This window comes from Pyrgilauda ruficollis, unplaced genomic scaffold (assembly GCF_017590135.1).
Source record: "Pyrgilauda ruficollis isolate IOZ18807 unplaced genomic scaffold, ASM1759013v1 scaffold24, whole genome shotgun sequence".
Classification (NCBI taxonomy): Eukaryota; Metazoa; Chordata; class Aves; order Passeriformes; family Passeridae; genus Pyrgilauda; species Pyrgilauda ruficollis.
This window is the reverse complement of record NW_024523648.1, coordinates 4,009,623-4,030,823: the sequence shown is the minus strand read 5'-3', so window position 1 is coordinate 4,030,823 and position 21,201 is coordinate 4,009,623. Positions and strand designations below refer to the sequence as shown.

Below are 21,201 nucleotides of genomic sequence, written 5' to 3'. Positions count from 1 at the left end.
ATTTGAGCTTTTTTAAGGTTTGTAATGAAAAAGAAAACTTCCTGGAAAGAAGGGAGAGGAATTGCTCTTGGTTCATGTCACAGAAACTCCTGTTTGAAGCTCTGATCCTTCAGTTCCAGCACATCTTTGAGCCTTGTGAGCCGCTGTAAACCTCTGTTGTAGACGTCACTGTATCAGTGTGTAGCTGTCAGAGCAACTACCAGGTGTTAGAAATGGGGCATCGAGTAATTTAACAGCAGGAAAGTACTCCTGCCATTAAAGTCTTTGCAGCACCTTTAACTAAGGCAGAGCTGAATAGCGTCTGCACATTTTTCTTTCACTTCACACTGCAGACAAGGTAACGGGCACACATTTCCACTACAATTTTTTTCTTCTCAGAAAATCAGAGCCTAAGTCTACTTTTGATATGAAAAAAAAAACAAAAAAAAAAAAAAAGGCAAAAAACCAAAAAGAAAAAAAAAAAAAAAAAAACAAAAAAACCCAAAAAAAACAAAAACAAAACCCCAAACAAAACAAAACAAAAAACCAAAAACAAACAACAAAAACCCAAAAAACCCCCACTTTTCAGGCTGTTTCAAAAGCCTGGCCTGGAGAGTCCCTACAAATTTGTGCTACAGTAAACCAGCATTTTATTTTTCATTCTGAGACTTAAAATAGCAACAACCTCCTATTTAAGTTCCCTGGTAACTGTATGGAAGAGAGTAGAGTATTCCCTGGCATAGATCTGCAGAGCAATAACTGAATTTCATGATAAGCAATTTCAAAATATCATCTGTTTTCACCACTGCAGGATATTTTTTTCTTAATTCTCTCAAGAAACCCTGCCCATAATCAAGTCTTCTTACACTATCCTGTTTGTTCCCACACAGGTTTCCATGTCTTTGACTACCATGTTGATCAGATGCATTGGTCTGCTGTTTTGCTGCACCACAGACACACAGTGTCCATAAGCCTGAAATGCATTTTGTAGCTGCTATGTGTTGGTGGAAGCCTCAGTTCATTAACTGAATACAGCTGAGGACACAGAGGAACTGGCCCCAACATTGCAGCTTGAAAAATATCAGTTTAAAATGACAGACATATGGGTTCTACACAAAAAAATGTTAGAAAACTGGCATTTTTTGTCACCTTCTCTGGTCAAATCACTTAGGCATAATGAGGAGGTGGATCACTAAGGGAAAAGCCAAGGCTGGGATGAGGTAGTGCAGTTCAGGGTGGTGGAAGCAGCTGCTAATTTTGCAAATTCCTCATAAAAGTCAACTTTTTCAGGGTTATACAGCACCAGTTTCCCTGTGCTATTGATCAAAGTTGGTCACCTTGTCTACCTTGGAAAAGCAGTTCATGGCCAGCAAGTAGCTGATTCCTTCCCACAACTGGTCTGGGAAATGGTCTCCTGCAAGACAGCTTATGAAACACATGTTTCATAGAATGTTGGAATATCATATCTCCAGTAAGACGGAGACATATCTGCTTCTATCTGATGTCTGCGTCCATGCCTTTTCATAATTATGGTGATGTAGCTTCTGTTGCCTGTCTGTGATGGTGTGAGTGGCAGCAGGCCAGCTGCAGGGGTGATACTGGAATATTGGATTACAGAGATACAGCTGGCAGGTGCTGTTCTGGCAGCTACAGCTGTACATACGCTTTGAAGGGCAGTCACAGTTTGCAGTTTGGGACACCATTGACTGAAGTTTAGGATAGAGCATCACACTTCCCTTGCTCACAGTGATATGCTTTCCAGTGCTTGGTTTTATCCTTCTGTAGCACAGTATACTCAAGAAGGCACTTAGTACTGGACACTGATTTATAAACTCTGAGCCCAGGACAGAAGGAACTACCTCATCTGACCACCTGACAAAACAAAGCTTGCATTTCACCCACTTATCCCCACATTGAGTGTAGCTATTTGAGAACTTGATTGGAAGATGTTTGAATCAAATGTACATGAAGAAATAAAAACCCCACTGGTTCTCTTGGCATTTATTCCCACGGTTAATTCCCCACTCCACTCCAGTACTTAAAAAAATGATGTCTATTTTCTCACCTAAAAACACGAAGGATTTTTCACATGATATTAACTGGTTCATATTAGTTCACACTATGACTTTTTCTCTGCAGGCACAAAGGAAGCTGGTACCTCCTCCTGGTGCAGGCATGAGGATGACAGAACTGAGCCAAGGCATAGGTGATGCACAAGCCTCAGCCTGGCTTCTGTGTGACTTCCCTGGTGCAGGGACCTGCTGCATGGGCTGCCTGCCTCACCTGCTCAGCACCACCTGTCCCTAGGGACCTGCGGGTCACTGCAACTGCTCTGGCATCTCTGCTGCAGAAAGGGTGGCCACCCCCCACAGACAGGTGAAGGCAGCAGTACATGAGGAGCTGGAGTCTCTTCCTATCAAGAATCTGCAACTCCAAAAGTCTCCACTCTGAGGAAGCTTCAGGTACAAGGTTTCATGCTATTTACTTCTTGAAGTAAAGCCTGTCCTGGGAATACCAGGTCAAACTAAAATGCATATTGAACAATGTGTTGTCTTCCCTGCTGTAAAAATTGGGTTTCCCAATTTGTCTGACCCTACAGGGAATTTTTATGGCTTATTATTGTAGAAATACTGTATTTCTGCTTTGTTTTGCTGAAGTATCACTCAGTTACTTTGGGAGTGCATATAACTACTAATAATGAATAATAGTATTGTTTAATCTGAAAGAAATGCTCCTCCATTATTTCTTTGAAAGCAAAACCCATGATTGCCCCAGATCCACATCATGATAGTCCCAGATAACAGCAGGAGTATCAGAGCTCACAGCCTCTGTTTCTGGCCCTCATGAGCCGTGGGTAGTCATGCTGGAAGCTCACACCCAGTCTGCCATGGCTGCAGTGGCTCTTGCTGGGAAGCAAAGGGCAATTTCACCTCTGTTCTGGGGCAAATGTAGTCTGAATCACATAGTACGTGTTCCTGTGAATCACACTGTTGACTTTCAAGTTCCTGGGAATAAGAACAGACCCTCATTGCATTTTCCTCTAGAAAATCAGTGCAGCACCTGAATGTGAGGCTAAAGGATGAGCCTGAACAGTAATTCTGTGTCTACTCTCAGCACCCACCCTTAACTCAAGAGAGTCTCGGTCTAAGGCGGTCCTGCTGCTAAAGCTGCCATTCTTGTTTTATGCTGAGGCAAGGCTATGCAGAGTAAGTACCTCAAGATTATCAAAATATGCCAATATTTCAATGAGCATGGGAGGTCAAACTGGGCCAATATAATTTATTGGTACACACCTCTTCCCTCTCTCTCTCTCTCTCTATCTATCTATCTATCTATCTGTCATCTTTTTCTTTCTTGCTTGCTTTCTTGCTTGCTTTCTTGCTTTCTTTCTTGTCCAGCTGGGTCACTATGAAGTGTTACGTGCTAGAGAAATTAATCTTGATTTTCTCACCCAAGCCTCAGTAAATGGATTATGACCTCTGTAATACAGTTGTCACACACAGGATGACACTTGGGCATTGATATATGACATAAACAGTGTCTACCTATCAGCACAATTCCTGCAGCTGAGACCACAAAAAGCATGGCCACAGCAAGGGATCCTTTTGTTTTGTGCCAAAAGTGTTGACCAGACAATACGATCTTTGCAGATAGATTTGATTGTCCAGTCTTGGTGAGACCAAGGAAGCAATCTGTGCACAACACCTCATCCATCCTCTTCCCCTCATCTTCTTTTTTGTTTCTCTCCTGACACTTCCCTTCTGTTTTCACTGTATAAACTTGCCATTGTTATTAATGCCTTGCTCCTTCTTCCTTCCTGCTTTGACTTAATAAGGCAAGAAGAGAGGAGCAGCCCCCATGAAAGAAATAAATATTATTACTACATGGGACTGAAAACTACACTGTTCCTGGGTTGTAGACTACCATATTGTGTTTCTGGGAGAGCCAGAAAAGGCAGCTAAAGTCCTTAAACTACCCATATCATATAAGCTATAATATCCTGGAAAGTGTGCCAAGGAGTCCTGAATATCTTGGGCAGATTAACCTGTTCCAGTGATAAATTTCTTCTCTGAGCTCATCCTGCTTGCAAGGTGACAGGAATGCGTGCAGTCTTTTGATGCAGCGCAGGCCTGAAGTGTGTAAGCGTGGTGTCAGAGGACAGCTATATTTACCACAAATGATGCCTGTGTAGGAAAAAGTGGAGGCTTTCCCTGATGTGAACTGCTGTGAGCTACAAGTCTCCATGTATCAGACTGAGTGCATCTGGGAAGGGTTCTCAGAGCACAGTACAAATAAAATGCCAAAAAGACTTCTATATACTAGAGAATAGGGAAAGCAGGAAAATTTTTATACACAAGAAATTTTGTCAGTTAAATTTCCAAATATAAGTCAAACAATTGTGTAAGACTATCAATTTTTAAAGTTCAATTTATTCCTTTAGCACTCTTAAAAATGTGATCCAACTTCTTCAGATCTGAAGAATCCAGATAAACATGTACAATATATGTGTGAACATCCCATTTTTTTACTATGATTTTTATCCTGAAAATTATGCTGTCTGCACATCAGCCACTTCCCTTACAGTTTCTGAACCATTTGTTTTATGTCAGCCAAGTCTGACAGGGTGTCCAGGTCTCAAAGGTATTCAGATTCCTGAAAGTTCCAGATAAATCAACTAAGTGGACTCAAATGAATTCTCCTTCCAGGGAAATTTAAGCAAAATAACTATTACTCCCTCCTTCCAGCATGGGTCACCCACTGCACCAGGAGCCAGCCAGCATGTATGTTGGAGTTTGCTGCCTTTGCCTTGGGGTGGCCAATGGCGAATGTTGTGCTGTTGCAAAGGAGTTAGAGGAGCCACCAGGCAGGCACAAATCCATAGGAAATTACATCTCCTTGCTTTTCTAGCTCACAGGAAAAAACGTCCAGGCAGTACTGAGTCTCCTGGGTTTGGAGGGGGTAATGAAGGTTGGTCTTACTGTAGTCCATCATCCTTTTCCTCCATACAGCCCTAAATATACATTATGATTAGAAAATTAATGGATTTTTCGTGCTGTTTGAACTAGTATTGATTCCACTCCAAAAGCAATATGAGGCACGGTAGTGTATCAGGGACCTGAAAAGTCCCAGGTTGTTATGTGTTGGAAGGGCACAATAGGAAGAGGAATGAGCTCATATGGCAGCCAATACAGAAAAAAAATTTTGGAGAATTACTTCTAGTGTTTTCTGCTACAGCACGGAAAAAGCCTTTATCTCTTCTGAGAAACCTTTGTGAGAAGCAATGGCTCAGCCAGCAGTTAGTCCTGGTTCTAAGTCAGGGCAGTGGCTGGAGCCAGGTGCTGCTGCAGGGATGCACCAGTCAGCTGCACTGGAGCGCACCAAGAGAGAGATGGGACCAGCCAGCCACCACTGCATCTTTTTGATGGAATTTTTTTCCCCCTTCCTCCCAAAGACCTGTTCTATATGCATTTCAGGTGGCATTTCAGCCTCTCTTCTACTTGCTAAAGGATTTTTTGTTGTAGCTGTTTGACAAACAGCTGAGATGCACCAGAGAGCAATACAGGAAGAGAGCAAAGCGCTGTGCAGTGGCACAAATACTTGTGAGTGCTAATGCTAGTCAAGGAGGACTATGACCTTGCTGTGACCCAGCTGGTGACAGGCAGAGCCTGTCTCATGCACTGTATCCAGACAAATTTCTCTGTTCACTTTTTTTCTGGTTGCCTAATCCTTCCTCAATGACACTTGGAGCACAGTAGCTGTTCTGAGACTCCCAAACAGAAGCAGACAGATTGGGTGCCAGGGCCCCAGACAGGATTTTAAATACCTAGGGCTTGAGGTGAGGCTACTACACCATGCATGCAGGACCTCTGTGGTGAGTCTGTGGGAAGATTAATTTTGCTATTTTTGTTTGCAGTATGTTTTTTGGTGGGGGTTTTTTTGGGTTTTTTTGTGATTTGTTTGTTTGTTTGTATTTTAATATGAGATTATGCTTCCTACCCATCTCTTCCTGCTTGGATGAGAAACAGCAAATGGAATACTGCACAGCACATCACGAGGCCACAAAAGTCTGATCACATTCAATGAACAATAATATCAATATCTAGTGTTAGAAAACACACCATGGAGAATGTCTGTCTAGTCATCCATCCATCATTCTGCAAAGGGGAAGGGGAGGTAAAGGCAGGAGACTCCCCTTTAATACACATGCACATACACACACACACAACTTGCCAGCTGCCCTAAGAGCTGATTGAGGCTAACGAGCGTAAAGAGAAGACCAACAGAAATCCTAAGTATTTCTGGAAATGATGACATTGTACCTCATCACCTGCTTTACAGGAATAGAAAAATAAATTTGTCTGCATTAAATAAATCATTAACTGTGACAAATTCATTTGATTCAGCAGTTAAAAGCTTGTACCTTTGTTTTCTTGTGTATTGCTGGGAAATACATGTTGTTGAAGCACCAGAAAGCAGAAAGAAATTCTCTGATGATTCAGGCTTTTTGTTAATATTTCAAATCCTATTTTATTCACATGTATCTGAAAGGTGGTAAGAGACATGATAAAATTGACGAAGCATTCATTTCTTTATGCTATTTCTTGTCAGGACAGGCTGGCCATATTTTCAGATGTACTCCACAGGAGTCCCAAAAAAAAAGCTCTCTGATTGTACAACCATGTTATGCACAGCCAGTGCAAGCATGAGCAGCCCTGCCTCCGGGACACAGTGTAAACTTACACTTGTGCTGACTCCAGGCTGCCGTCCCCTGGTTACCTTGGATAGTCCAGGGATTTTGCACCCCCGTTTCTTCAACCAGCTGGCAACATACACCTATCACGATCAAGTTGAATAAAATAAGATTTGACTGATCTGCAAAAGAAAATATAGTGTGAACAATAGGGTGACTCAAAGATATCAATATTCCAGTGTAATTTATGTTAAGTTTACTCCAGGCTGTATTTATTTATTTAAAAAAAACTCCAAACACTTACCTGATGGGTTTGTATGCTGTTTTTCCAGTTACTTTGTGTTGACTGGGGTAAATGGCCAGGACAGAAAACATCAGTACACAACAAAAATCTCTAGAGGTGTATTTCACTTCCAAATCTCTCTGCATTTGTTTTTAGCTTTGAACTAAACCAAAAAAGCAGTAAATTTTGAAACTGTAGAAAAGAGAAATGGGCTAGAACTTTAGATCTGTACAGGATTATGCTTTCAATGAGGAAAAGTGCAGGGCCTGGTAAATGTTTAAAGGCTCTAAGAATAGTAGAGATTCAATTTTTTTTTCTGTGAAAACAAAGAAATAGATACCAACCCAGCTTTTTACAACAACTAAAAAACACTGGCATGTAGATATAAATCAATTTAGCCTAATTAACTACTTCAGAAACATGATCACAACCATCAACTGTTCTTTAATATTATTAAAATATCCAGATTTAATACCATGACATCTCAGGTGACAGTCAGAAGTTTGTTTTTTTAATAATCTCTTTTACCATTACAGTATTTTCACATGCTTTGGGCTTTTGTTTAACATTGGCTACTACAGGATGAGCTCTAAGCTGGTCCATTTTCCCATATAAAGTCCAGTAGCTCTGGTGAACCCAGAGTCATAGGATTCAGCAGGCAACTCTCCCCAGTCCAGCTGACAACCTCATTATCCATCTTTTGAAATATTTCAGCTGTGGAAGTGATAGACTTATGTAACATGTACTTGAGAAAAAATAAAACCATCTCTGCTTTTAAAGAGGAATACTCTGCACCTCCTGCCACCACTTAATTCTCACAATTTCTCCTTTTTCTACAACATGAACTAGAAAAATATCATGAGTGAAAAATAGTGATGACCAGGAAAGACGAAATAGAAACAAAATGGCAGATGAGAAGAGGTGATAATGCTACCATAAAGAGGTACCTAAAAGTTTTTCTCATTTAGCAATAATCCTCACATCACGTCACAGCATTCTCCGTTTTACCTGGAACCACTATCTCTTCATGTGAAAAGGGGCATTAGAACAATGTAACAAACAAAACAAACATCAGTGTAGTGTTTCTGTGACCAGCAGCCATAGGAGATGGAGCTGGGAATCTGGCAGTCAGTGTGTCACCCATCCATGCCCCAGTGCCCAAAATGGCTGCAGGACTAGTGCCCCCACCACCTCATGGTCTGCATGTACATTTGCTTCTCTGGCATGGCAGATAGAGGGGATTCTTTCCAATGAATCTTGCAGAAGTCATTCCTGAATCAAGGGTTTGTCTCTGCTACAGCTGCAGAGATGTAGCTGCTGTGAGGACGAAGATGTTGCAAAGGCTGGTGCCTGCAGCAGTGTGCTCAGCCATGTGCTTGGTGGAAATGCAGCAATACTAAAGACTGAAATCTGCAGCCAGATCTCTGCACAGTTTCTCATACGTGGACCTCCTGCAGAGGTATCTAGGCACAGAAGTGCCAATGTAGACCATGATTTTAGGTTACAGCTCCTGATAATAACTGGAACTGCTCTTTCAAAAGCTCTAATGCACTGGAAGGCAAGAAGGAATGTGGTTTGGCAGGCAGAGTGGGCCTAATTTAACCAACTGCTTATGTGTCACTGAAATCAATGGTGCTATTTAGGGGCTTAATTGCTTTGCTGAATCCAGGCCAAAGAAACAAAAAGCAAGATGGTTAAGCTGCAAAGCTTGGATATATATCTTAAATCTTGAACACTTACATCCTTTATCAATATTATGATTCTCCCCAACAATTCAGAGTTTTTCAGAAAAGTTTCAAAGGAAACACATGCCTTACTTTTTGGCCCTGACTTAGCAAACATTTTGGTGTACCATTATTCATGCAGATGGTGCCATTTTCTTAAGAACAGAAAGACACAAGTGAAGTGCCACAACAGGCTGTTTTTGCAGGTCAGAGCTGTATTTAATATCTACAGCATTTAAGCATTCCTACCAAGGTTATACAACTGCTAGAGACATCTGGACCTAATACTGAAATGTTCCTATTGCAATCTGTGTGTGCGTGAATATTCTTGTGCCAAAATGTTTACTTTAAACTGTCTTTAAAAGAAAGAACAATAAGTTCAAGGAGTTATAATTTTTTTCAGTTGTTTTTCTTTCAATAACAAACACACCTCAGACGAATACAAATTAACAGTTTCAATACCAGTGTTTAAATAATGCTTTTACTCACTGTTTAGTCAGTATCCATAAAGAATGGCTACATTTGCCCTAATTAATGCCCCATTTCCAGGAAAGGTTTTAATTAACATCTGACATTTAAGCAGCACTACAGTGTGGTGTGCAATTATCACCTGGCCTACTTTGGTGTGATTCAAATGCTCTTGGAGAAAAAGATGCTTTTTTTTTTTTCTCTGAAAGTTTTACAGAATGGAGTAGCAACAGAGACCTAAGGAAATGAAGGAAAGAAAGCCAGATCTTCGAAGAGATTTAGGGTGGAGTTTTCCAGTACAATTAGCCCACCCCAGTGGCTGGCTGCCCCCTAAAAAGAGGGGTACCCACTCATGCACCTTGCAGCTTTGCCCTGGGCCATCTATTTCTAACCCACTTCCTCTCCCCAAAGTGGCAAAGCCCTGAGTGCCATTGGAAGAGTCAGAACTAATAATACAATTAAGTCCATTTGATATGCTGCTAAAACAGGATGGTCTTCCTCCTCGAGTTTCCTTCATCTTCTTTCCCCTGCTTTGTGTCCCTCAGGCTCCACCAGCAGCAAGCCAAGCTGGTTCAGTTCCTTAGCCCTGGAATCAAAAGAGAAACTAACTGCTGTGCTAAAGCCGTTTCCTGACAGTTCAGTGAGCTCAGCTGGCGCTCCTCTGGTTCTCACTCCCAGGATTGAGAAGGGAGAAGTGTGGGACCACCACCTCCCAGTGGAAGTGGGCTGGTATTTTGTCTTGTGAAATCAGATCTTATGTTGTGTAGGATGGTACACCACAAACAAGCATGTTTTTGTACTGTATATATTTTATATCAGAAAATTAGTGTCTAATCAAATGACAGTGTTGGTGAAGTGAAAGGTGAGAGCATGTGGCAGGGACCTGATGGGCCTTTTGGTTCGTCTGAGGCCACTCTTCCCACAGTGAGCTGTAACCAGAGAGGATTTTGCAGAGCAAGAACATACTTTACCCTACCTGTTCAAATTGCTCTATATGGCATGGAAACATGGAACGGTTTAGGTTGGAAAAGACCTTCAAGGCCATAGACTCATACACTAACTTAAGTAGCTATTAATGTTTAAAGTCCCAGTATTTGTGGGGTCACTGAGAGTGTGAGCAAGTGTACCAAGATGTGGCTGTGCTGAACCTCTCTCCTGCTCTCTGGCCTGATGAATATTTCATTATGCTGTGTCAAGAGAAACAGCTTTTGGCATGTGGGCCAGGGGTCCTTTCCCTCAACTTCCCAATGATACACCACAGCCTCCTGATCAGAGCACCTTCCCCAGAGAAATGAGCTGGTTTGCTTTGGCAGAAGAGGGCCTGAGTGACACTTCCCATGCTGTGCTACAGAGGCCGGTGTTTCCTTACCTCATCTTCCAGCCATACCTTACTGGAGCTCAGAGTCAGCTCTGCAGGAGAAGATCCTTAAACAACATGGACAGAGAACATAAAATCAACACATTGTGATAGGATGGGTACGGAGCTACCTGGGAAGAGCAGAGCCATTTTCAGACACATCCAGTGACCGAATATCATGTGAGAAACTGGCAGCTTTGGTGCATGAAGTGGAGGATGGGCTGACATACAAGTACTGATAGAGTTGCAGTTCTGAGGTACTCATGGTGACTGCCCTGTCCCCAGCCAGCCCCTGCCTAACAAAGTCAAACCAAATGTAACTTGGCACGTGGGGCTGCATTTAGAAAACTGCAGCAGCTCTGGGGTATTTCAGATATCTGCAGTGAGGACGGGAGAGACAGCTGGGGTGGTAGTCTTGTTAGCTAACCTGATATAAATTGTCTCTTCCCATGAATCACAGCTGTCAGGCACCAATGGGACTGGGGAGCCTCTAGGGTGAGGCTGTAAGGAGAAACTGAATATCATGATTTTGGACCCAGAAATCTAGATTTTAGAAATATTTCAGAAATTTAGGAATAGAATGTATGTGTCCACCTTTTTATGTGGGTCTACTCTTTGGAGTATATCTTACACCATCCTTTAGCCTGCCACACTTCCACACAGAGCTGATGATATTTGCCTCCTAAAAATTACGGTCAAGGGACCCTTTATGAACTGACTGTGGGTTTATGTGTTGGTTAGTGTCCAATAATTCCTGAGATCTAAGCCCAGATCTGTCATCTATCTGTTCCATTTCTCTGAAAGGAGTTCATAAAAATAGCACCCGGGAGCTCTGTATCTATTGGAATTCAATATTTCAGTCTGGCAGCCTTGAAACAGAGAGTGAAGCATTGCTCTTTTAGCCAGTACATTGTCGCCAGCTTCTGGGTCGGCAACAGGGAATGGGTACATTCTATATAATTCAGGTGGTGACCTGACTTTCCTCAGTCAGTACTGCTTCAGCAATGCAAGGAGAAAGTGTTATTGAAATCAGTGGAATTATGTGCAAGAATAAGAATAAGCAACTTGCAGGATTGTACTTTTTTTTTTTCTCTTTTTCTCTCTTATTGACCAGACAAACATCCAGGGGACTAGTCACCATCCTGCTGAAAGTTAAAGCCTGTCTGGTCTTTATTGTCTCTTTTCGAAGATGATCCCATCCACCTCTTCACTTTCCTACAGCGCTCATTCTTCACTCTGAGTGCATCCTAGCATTCCTTATGTCCTCTATGACGCAAGGCAATAAAACCAAAAAATGAGGCAAACTGGTTTATGGATCTGCCGGTCTGGTTTGTGCTACTTCCAGCAAGCGCTGCTAGGTGGCAATATGTTACCTGGAAAACCACGAGCTTCCAGCCGCCGTCGCCTTCCTCTGCTTCCGACCGAACTGGGACGTGCCTGGGCATCGCTCCGCTCCCAAAGAGACAGGCCCTTGGAGCAGGACCTGGTGAGAGAGCAGCTTCACTCACACAGATCTTTACTGAGGTTTTCCAGACACAACTGCAGGGCTGAATCCTACTGGAAAAATTCTTTGTGAACCCAAGAGGAAAAATAAGAGGCAAGCCTGCTTGTTGCAGAGAGTGTTGTAAAAAGGAAAGGTATCCTTCTATTGTATAAAAATAGCACTGCCCAGGACTGGACCGTGTCATATTCTCGATTCTCTGAACAATACAAAATTGAAAGTACCCGTTCAGCGTGAAAAGCTTTTGTTTTCTCCACATAAATGAATAATTGGAATCCCCTACATATTCAATCATAATTTTTAATGAACTAGGCCAATTTTGGAACATTTGTATTGACAGTTGGGTTGAAAAACAGCTTTAATAAAGATGGAGAAGATGTATTTCCAGATACATATTTCAGCCATGCTACAAATACTTAAAACTGAGTCATCTTATGTATATGTCTCAACAAGGACACAGAAAGACTGGCTCATATTTGCATAATGTTTTGAATTTGCAAAGCACTAAGTGATCTTCATTGAAACCATTTATTTCCCTTGATCTGGCTGCTGGCGAAAGCGAGGGCAGGGCTGTGTGTGACAGTGCCATTTTATGCCAGCCTCAAGATTACACAATTAAGTTTGATGCCAGGGTAGTTTGCGGCTTGCTCAGCACTTTGTCCCAGCAGCCAGAGCTGGGCACAGGTGAGCAGCACCTGGAGCCGGAGAGGCACAGCGGCCAGGAACAGGACAGGTGGAAAGAGCTCCCACTTAGGCTGACAGGTAAAACAGATGGATGTGAAAATGGGGAGCCCAAGTCTCTCCTTGTGGCGACGTGGACAGGGAGCTAACATCTCTGCCGCCTGCTGCGCTGCCCCAGGCACAGCCGGTGGGGCCCCGCTGCGCCAGGCTGGATGTTCCCGGCAGGGATTCGTATCCTCACCTGAGGCGAGACCTTGTCCTGAGCCAGCGGAGAAACGAGGATCTTTAATTACCCTGACTTGGATAGAAATACGGGGCTTTGTTTTCAGAGATGGAGGCGATCGGTGCAGAAAACAACAATAATGACGACCTGCTTATGTAGTACTTAGCAACCTTGAAGCTGACAAGTATCGTCTGCTACAAAATTGCTTGAATTCACGCAAAGCTCTCGGTGCTTGGGGTCACGCCTCTATGGATGCGGTATGAGACCTCTCCTGCCGGCTCCATGTCAGCCCCCTGCTCCCGGGTGCTCAGTCGGCTTTTAATGCGCTTTGCTCGGCGCGGGCTGCCCCGACACCGCTGGGCCCGGGGCGCGGGCAGGCGGCTGCGGGCCCGGCCCGGAGGCCGCGGCAGCGGTTCCCGGCGGGGCCCTTTCCCCGCAGCACCGCCCGCCTCCGCTGCTTCGCCGGCGCCGGGGCCGGTCAGTGCCGGGGCCAGGTCAGTGCCCGGCCGCGGGGCTCCGCGGCCCTCGGGGGGAACAGGGGCCTCTGCGGGGAACGGGGCTGCCGAGGCGGCGCGGGGCCCCGGCAGCGCCCGGGGGCGGGGCAGGCGCGGGGCGCCCCGGTCCCCGCGAGGCCTCGGGGCGCCCGCCGCAGAGGCGAGGCGGCCTCATCGGTGTGGAGAGGCCGGCGGTGCTTCTGCTTAGCTCTGACAGCTCGGCTGTCGCTTTGGGAACAGCCGGTCACCGCCCACTTCGGCCTTGCTCGGCACTGAGCCTTGACGGTTGATTTAGCATAAGTCATTTTGTAAAAAAAAAAAAAAAAAAAAAAAAAGTCAGAAAAGCTTCCTTAGGTCAGACCATGTGCAACAGCGCACTGCTCGGGATTTTGGCATGGCAGCTTAGCAGCAAGAAATGTCCCCTGGGGAAGTAGCCTCCAATCCTCGGTCCCTTGAGTCTTGACATCTTCCCGGGGTGATGCCGCGCAGGGAGGTTGCCATTGCTTCCCGGGATTCCGTGAGTGGAGCCAAGGAAGCCGGTGACAGGCAGTCCTGGTGTGGTGCTGCTAGTTCCCACTGCTGTTACAGGGGGACAGGAGAGTCGTGGCTGCGTGGCCGGTTCAGACCGTGGTATATGGGTTTTCTTGGTGTTGCTGTCGGCAGGAGCATTTGTGGGTGGTGGTGGTAAGGAGAGAATAGTAAAGAACAGGGAATTAAGTGGAATTCAGAATACTTCTTGACTATAAAAGTTACACTTTTCAAGGCAACCGTTGGGAAGGCATCAGTATTTGTGGTTACAGCTAGAATTGAATTAATGGTTTTGTGGTTGAAGATTTGATGACTGAAAGGCAAATGATGAGTTGGTTGTGGTTGTTTCCATTCCTGTTAAGTTGTGCATCTGCTCTTCTTAAAGGTCTCTAAAACACACCTAGTGAACAGTGAACTTAAAAGAGTTTTCTGTCACTGTTAAAAAAGCTCCATTGATGGCACGTGTGAAGAGAATCTCTTTGGATAAAAGCATTAAAAAAATAAAGGTCCCAAGTGCTTTTTGCAGAAGGTAACAGATTCTTGCCCTCTGCTATGAAACTCAAAATCTTTTACTCACCATGGGACCAAATTCAAATGTTTTTAGGTAGTGTCATCTGTATTTACGGAAAGGCTTCCTTTGTCAGCTGTTTTGCATCCTTAAATGCCATTATTTTTCTGTGGACTTCAGTATATTTCTTTGTGATTTACTTACTATTTTTTTCAAAATAATTAAAATGTGATTAAAAGAGAATGTAATTGTTTAGGGATAGAAAGACAATTCACATGTAAACTCTAGCCTGCAGGGATCATTAAAAAATACAAACCTAGACAAAGAACACATAGTTTGGAAAGCCATAGCTTGCCATGCCCAGAACTGGGCTGCTGAAAAACAATGAAAATAACAAGAAAAAAAAAAAAAAAAAAGATAAAAGCAGAAATGAAGTGTAAATGGTCAGCCAGCTTAAAACTGAAACTATGGACACAGGTTTGTTTTTTTTGTCACTTACAGTGTTAAAAGGTTTTTCTTCTCCCAGTTAATTTTTATTTCCCATGTACATTATATAATGCCGTTTCAATTAGTTACTTTGGACATGTTCTCACTTCTTGTTCTCAGCTTCTGGATGGATAAATTTTGTTTATAATGCTGACATTTAGAAAGTAGCAGGCCCAAATCTTTTGTTCTCTCAACAGTAATACAAAGGCTAAAAAATTGTCCTTTGAAATACCAGCTATTTTTAAAGCCTGTTTTTAGAGGAGTCATAAGGATTTAAAGTAACTTGATCAACTGGAGGGACTGTTGATCCCATCTAATTTGTCTACAGTGCAGGTACCAGACATATTATACTAACAATTTGAACAGGGTTCAGCAAGTTTGAGAGCCATGACATTTTGAGAAAGGCATGAGGGATCCATCCCCTAGTTGGGGAGGCAGAATCTCCTCAGCTCCCCAGCTTTGTTAAGTTTCTGTATTTGCAAATTATGTTTTGTCATTAGGTTTTCTGCTGCTGATCCCTTAGCATGCTCATAATCTGCTTGCTGCTTGCTTTCAGCCTTGAGAAAGCCAGCTGGAGAAGTGACTGCCCTCAGCTTGCTTCATCTGGTAATTATTAGAGTGGGAGAACCTGTTGGACAATGTGTTTAAGTTAACCTAACCCACGCATCATGGAAGGAAAGTAGAGGGATAAGTGGATGAGGTAGGTGGAGGTTACATCTCTGTAACCTTCAGGTGAGGGGTGATGACAAGCAACTGGCAACAGAGGAATCATGCATGTGAGTCCTCCCTACTACACTTTCTTGTGTCTGAAGGCAGGGTCTGTGGCTCGACTGGGAGACCAAGCTGGCCTCCTTTTGTTTTTGTATCTCTTCTCTTTGTCCAGCACCATCATTTATTTTCTTTTTTTTTTTTTTTATTCCCTATAATCACCCACCAGCCCACTGCCCAGGGTTACAGTCGGTTGTTGTTGTTTTCACTCATTTTCAAGTTACTTTTATTTTCATGCTTTGTTTTCTCCATCACTTTGTCTTTTCATCTGTCATGCTGTAGGGTCAGTTCCAGCCCTCAATGCTGGGCCACCACTTGCTTTCCATTCATTTGCCACTGCAGGAGCCTGTGGAAGCATCTGCCAGTCATGCCCACTGCTCTCTAGTACAGGTGAATGCCTTTGAAGGTGACTGGTAAGCCACCTACACAGGATTGAATTGCGAGTCATCTCATCATCATCCTCAGTTCACATCTTCTAAGCTTTCTTCCCTGTCTTTGCACTTCTGTGCTTGTTGCTGAAATTGCAGCCACCAAAGGTCTTCATCAAGTCAGGTTTTCTTCTTGACCAAGTGGCCTTGATGCCTTTGGTAGTCTCACAAAAGTGCCTAATTGTTTTTTTAATGCCATTTGAATATTTTCTCCTCCCTGAGATTTATTTTGTGGATCTTGTCTGTTGAAACCCTTTATTTCTCTTATGCTTAATCTCAGTATACCTTCATCCAAACCCAGAAATTCAGTTGGTGGGGTTTTTTTTCCCCAGTGTCTATATCTGCACATCACACCTGTCACATCCTGCCCCAGATGAAAGGGCATGCTTATTTCTCTGATGTATTGAAAACCACATCCCTGCATCTTTTTTTTCCCTGAGTTGTGTCAATAATTCAGGCACCATTTTTGAACTGGAATTTTCCTTGCTCATGTATTTTAACTTGCTGATTTAGCTTGCTGTGTAGTGCAGTACTCCTTGTTTGAGCATACAGCTCCTAAGATTCAGTTCTCTGGTTTGTCTTAGCTCTTCTACCCTTTCTTCTAGCAAGTTGCTTCCTACAACCCTTACCTCTTACTTTGGCCAGGTATCTTAATGTTCAGTGATAATTGCAGCTGGCAGCATTGCTGGAGGTTGGTGTTTGATACATCATGTGTTAGGAGACATTTGGGTTGCAACAGAGTAGTGGTAATGGCAAGGGCAAATACCCTTGTTCAAGACATAATGATTCCCAAAGAATCTACTCAGGGAGTATTCATATTGGTGTTATCCCTATTATTGCTATGTTCTATTAACATTGTAAGGTCTGAATTTTACTTAGACAGTTGCCAGAGGCTGTCAGAAGGCCTCTGATTATCTGCATGCACAGAAATACATAGATTGTGAGTGCCTGCATGTAGATACATGTACTGCACTTGTAGATACATGTGCTGCTCTTGCATAATGTGTGTCAGTCCTTGGTACTGGAGTGCTGGCACTCGATGTGTTTATATTAACCCACAGCCTGCTACGCCACAGGCAAGGGTGTTACAAAATCACTTGAGTGTCAAATGGGATTTAAACAGTTGTTTTATGTAAGAGGTACAATAACTGTGGAATGAACAACTATTGATGTCCATACTGTTGGCTTCTCTCTTAGTTGTCACCAGTGATGTATAAAGCTATAGCACTTAAAACATGAAAGATGCTAATTGACCACTGTTATTCCTATACTGTCAGGTTGGGGTTTTTTTCATTGTAGGAACTGTGCATAAACTACCTTTGCTACAGAGGCTAATGGGTATAGCATGTTGCCTTTTTAAAATTAGACCAAGACTCCATTTCTGTAAGTATGTATAAATGGATGTGATTATGCTAAACAGAAAATCTGAGAACTTCAGTGTTAATAATATCTCTTGGCTGGTCCTACAACATCATAAATATTACTGCAACATCTTTCTTTCACTGCTTTCTTGAAAAATACAGAAATAATCAATCTCAGTCATGCAGTGGATTGTGAGCGCTCCGTACTGATTGAAATTCTGGATGTTGTTTGTCAGATATCAGCAGAAATCCCTTTAGACTGAGAGAGCTCTAGCTGTTCATATCATACTTTTCTTGAGCGGTTAGCTCAGTCAGACTGGACTATTAAAATAATCTTATTTTATTAAAAAATTGTATTGGTCACTGACCAGTACTGTAGGAGATGGTTGTAAAGAAAATAATTCAAAGATTATACCTTGCATGAGTCATTAATCATGAGTCATGATCAGCAGGCAGTGGTGTCCAATTTGTTTTCTAATCCCTCACTTGCTGCTGTTCTTTATTACCATAGTGATAATATTAAAGAGCTGTTAATGCACATAACCACACAGTTGAAAATGACAGACTCTTTTTTCGTTGGAATAAAATTTCCATATCTTAAGTCTGTTTTGCTCAGTATATTTCTTGTCATGAGAAATTCAGTACTGTATAAAAGTAATGAAAAAAGTTTAAGTCTGAAAGTGGTTAATATAGCAGAACAGTCTTTTTCCCCCCCTTTGCTTTCAAGCCAGTCATTGGGGCTTCCTAGAGAATTCCAGCTAGTCTTTTTTAGTATGTTTTAGTATCTACTTTGTATTCATGAAAAACTGGGAGCTGGTTGTTGAAGGTGCACTTTACAAGGAAAGGCAGCACTGTCCATGTATTTCATGTTTGTTCTCTCCTGAGCAAAAACTAGAGCTGGATGGAAAGTTTTATTGCTTTAATATATGCTGAGGAATGACTACTGAGGTTTTAGAGAAAAGGGAAGGCTGTCTCTCTCTTGAAAGACTGTATATACAAAGAGTCAATTAGGAGAAATGAGCTTTAGAAACCCATTTTCACTCTTTAAATAAAATTTTAAAAGCCCTGAAAGGCGGTAGCTGAAGTGTTGCAGACTATTAGAATGTGCATAGATAGAGAGTGTTTGAGTGCAGCAGCAGTCAGGGAATGTTTTTTATGAAGTAATGAATCTTGTATTCAATTAGATTACAAAATTTAATCAAGTTTAAAATTAGTTTTATTAGTTTACACTTTGGAAAAGTTCATCGTGACAGATTAAAGCCTTGTTTGGCAACAGATATTAAAAAATCATCCCTTTACGTTTTCTTGTGCAGATGATTTTATAATGCACAAATCTGAGTAGGCCTTACTAGTTTCTTTGTGTTGAGCTTGTGAGATCCGGTTGTATTGGTGGGTGCAGTTTGGCAGGACAGGTATGAATCTCATGGCATAGATGGCTCTTCACAGTTGCCTGGTACTGCAGCATGTGCCTTCACATCCCATAGTGTGGTTGCTCTGCAAACTCCTCCCCCCTTTGAATGAGGACTGTACCTGTACCAACAGAAGCATTTTCAAGTTTAGTGTAGGATGGTACAGCCAGTGACAAGATAAGTGTTCACCTGGCAGGGCTGATTAGGAGCAATTAGGAACTAATTGTGTGTGGTTTTTAATGTGCATTTGCTTGATCATTTGTAAATAATAAAGGTTTTCAAAAATATTGAGTCTGTAAGATATCCTGAACAGAGCATACAATATAGCTGTCACCAAATTCTGTCTCAGTGAATGTTTGTGTTATGAGTTCACCTTAGAAAAACTTTCCAACAGCTGCTTGCTAATTTTGAAAGTATTTTGTTTCTGCTAATTATGATTCAGAAACAAATTTTCCCAGTTGTCAAAAAAAATGAGCAACTACCATGTCTTCTGAATGGTCAAGCCCATTAAAAAGTAGGTTGGGGCAAAGGTAGGACTACTCTGTTATATTGCACAGTAACAAGAGGTTTTGTTTCCATGTTCTGTGGGAGTTCTTTTGATTCCCATTCTGATTGGTTTCTAAGATGACTTTATTTCCAGATCAGCTCTTTTCAGTTCAGGCTTTACCCAGTTTCTTTCAAGTCACTTGTAAACTGCTTTCTCCAGTAGACCCGTTTCCAGAGTAAATAAATTAAGGCAGAGATGCAAATCAAGTGATAATTACTTTCTTGTTGTTTCCTGATCTACAGTCATACACTGTAGAGTGGAAATAGCAGAGGAGTAAGCCATGGGTATACTGGTACACAGAAATACTTTACAAGTATTATTACCTGTATAAAAGGCAAGTATGGCGCTCAGTGCATAATACTGTTGCACACTTCTCATCCTTTGGAGAACTGCACAGATTCCGTGCCCAAATGAGATTAACTCCAAGTGCTACTGGGATGACTGGGAAAAGCACATAGCAATCAAAAGGCTAGGCAGACTAATTAGTTTTAAGATGGGGTGTGACAACTGTGTTAATGGAATTAGGTGACGGGGAACAGACTTCGATATAAGAATGATCTTCATTTCTTAATTTTTAAGTTCCTCAATTATTTCTCTGGGGAAGGTCTTGCTCTAATAGTTGCTTACAGAAAAACAGGATATCCAGACCTTGAAAGTTGTGGGATTTGATAGGATTTTTCCTCTGTTATAGGTGTGTTTGGGGGTCTTGGTATTTTTTTACAAGGAAGGGTGAGAGAGGGTTTGTAAGAGTAATACAAAGTAAATTGGTCTAGTGGAATATGTAGTTTTTTCTGTAATTTTTGAGCCTCTTTTGTTTTCTGCACACAATAACTTCTTTGATAAATTTTACAAGGAAATATTTTAAAAGGTGCTAATACCTGGCTTAACTACTAAAATCACTACATAAAAGTCCTTCTGTTAACTTTGTGGGGGTAGATTCAAATGAAGAATTTTGCTAATATAATTTGCACTGATTTCTGTCAACTGTTATGATTGTATCACCTTTATATTAGTTTCTGCTGTCATAGTTCCCTCTTTCTCAGAGGACTGAAGTGGCTTTCAAAGGAAATTTCCTAATTTTTTTTCCCCTCACTCCATGTATTTCCAGAAATGGCCCTTGCTTTGTGGAAGAACTTTCTTCAGATTACAATTAAAAGGGTACTACAACGAAGAAGGTTGTCACTGTATAATGGTGCTCATGGCTATGAGGAAGAACTGATAAAGAAGAAACTTCAGCAGTTTTCTGGTGGATCCATCAACCTTTCCAAAGAAGACAATGGCATTGCAATACTTACTTTGAATAATCCAAAGTTAATGAATGCCTTTACAGGTATTAATTAGTTGGTGGGATTGCTGGTTGGTTTTGGTCTTTCTCTTGTTCAGTTACCTATTGTGACATTTTGCCTAAAGAAAGTGAAACACTCTGCTTTGCCACACCTTAGTTAAAAGAGTAAATGTGTTTATTCTGATGTGCAGCAAATATGTCCAGTGTTTTGTATAGTAACTTTGCTACAAATGTCATAAGACTCTAAGAAATTCTCAGTGACACAAGGACTGTCTTGCAGAAGGTGCTTCTCCCCATGTTGTTTAAGTGTTAGCACAATTCTGCCACTGAGCTCTTTCTTGCATCTCCTCTCATTTTGTCATCACTGCTCTGGAAATATGGAAGGCATTTTTGTGGGCATGAGATGATGCCACCTCCCTTTTGTAGGTGATATAGAAAGAAAGAGTGAGTTTGTTGCTTGGTTCTTTACCTAAAGCCTTC

The 21,201-nt window shown here is 42.1% G+C and overlaps 1 protein-coding gene across 5 annotated transcripts in view; it reads left to right on the top strand.

Moving 5' to 3' along the window:
• The first annotated feature begins 12,742 nt into the window (after positions 1-12,742).
• Positions 12,743-21,201, top strand: part of ECHDC1 (ethylmalonyl-CoA decarboxylase 1) — a 42,730-nt gene continuing 34,271 nt past the window's right edge. The window contains exons 1-3 of one of the 5 annotated variants that reach the window (XM_041469701.1): positions 13,362-13,401; positions 15,480-15,529; positions 20,545-20,766. In XM_041469701.1, coding sequence (XP_041325635.1) covers positions 20,547-20,766 — 220 coding nt within the window. In that variant the 5' untranslated portion in view covers positions 13,362-13,401; positions 15,480-15,529; positions 20,545-20,546. Of the gene's footprint in view, positions 12,766-13,141; positions 13,165-13,330; positions 13,402-15,479; positions 15,530-20,544; positions 20,767-21,201 lie in introns of those variants that run through there. The other 4 variants (XM_041469705.1, XM_041469704.1, XM_041469703.1 and 1 more) reach the window with 4 other exon arrangements.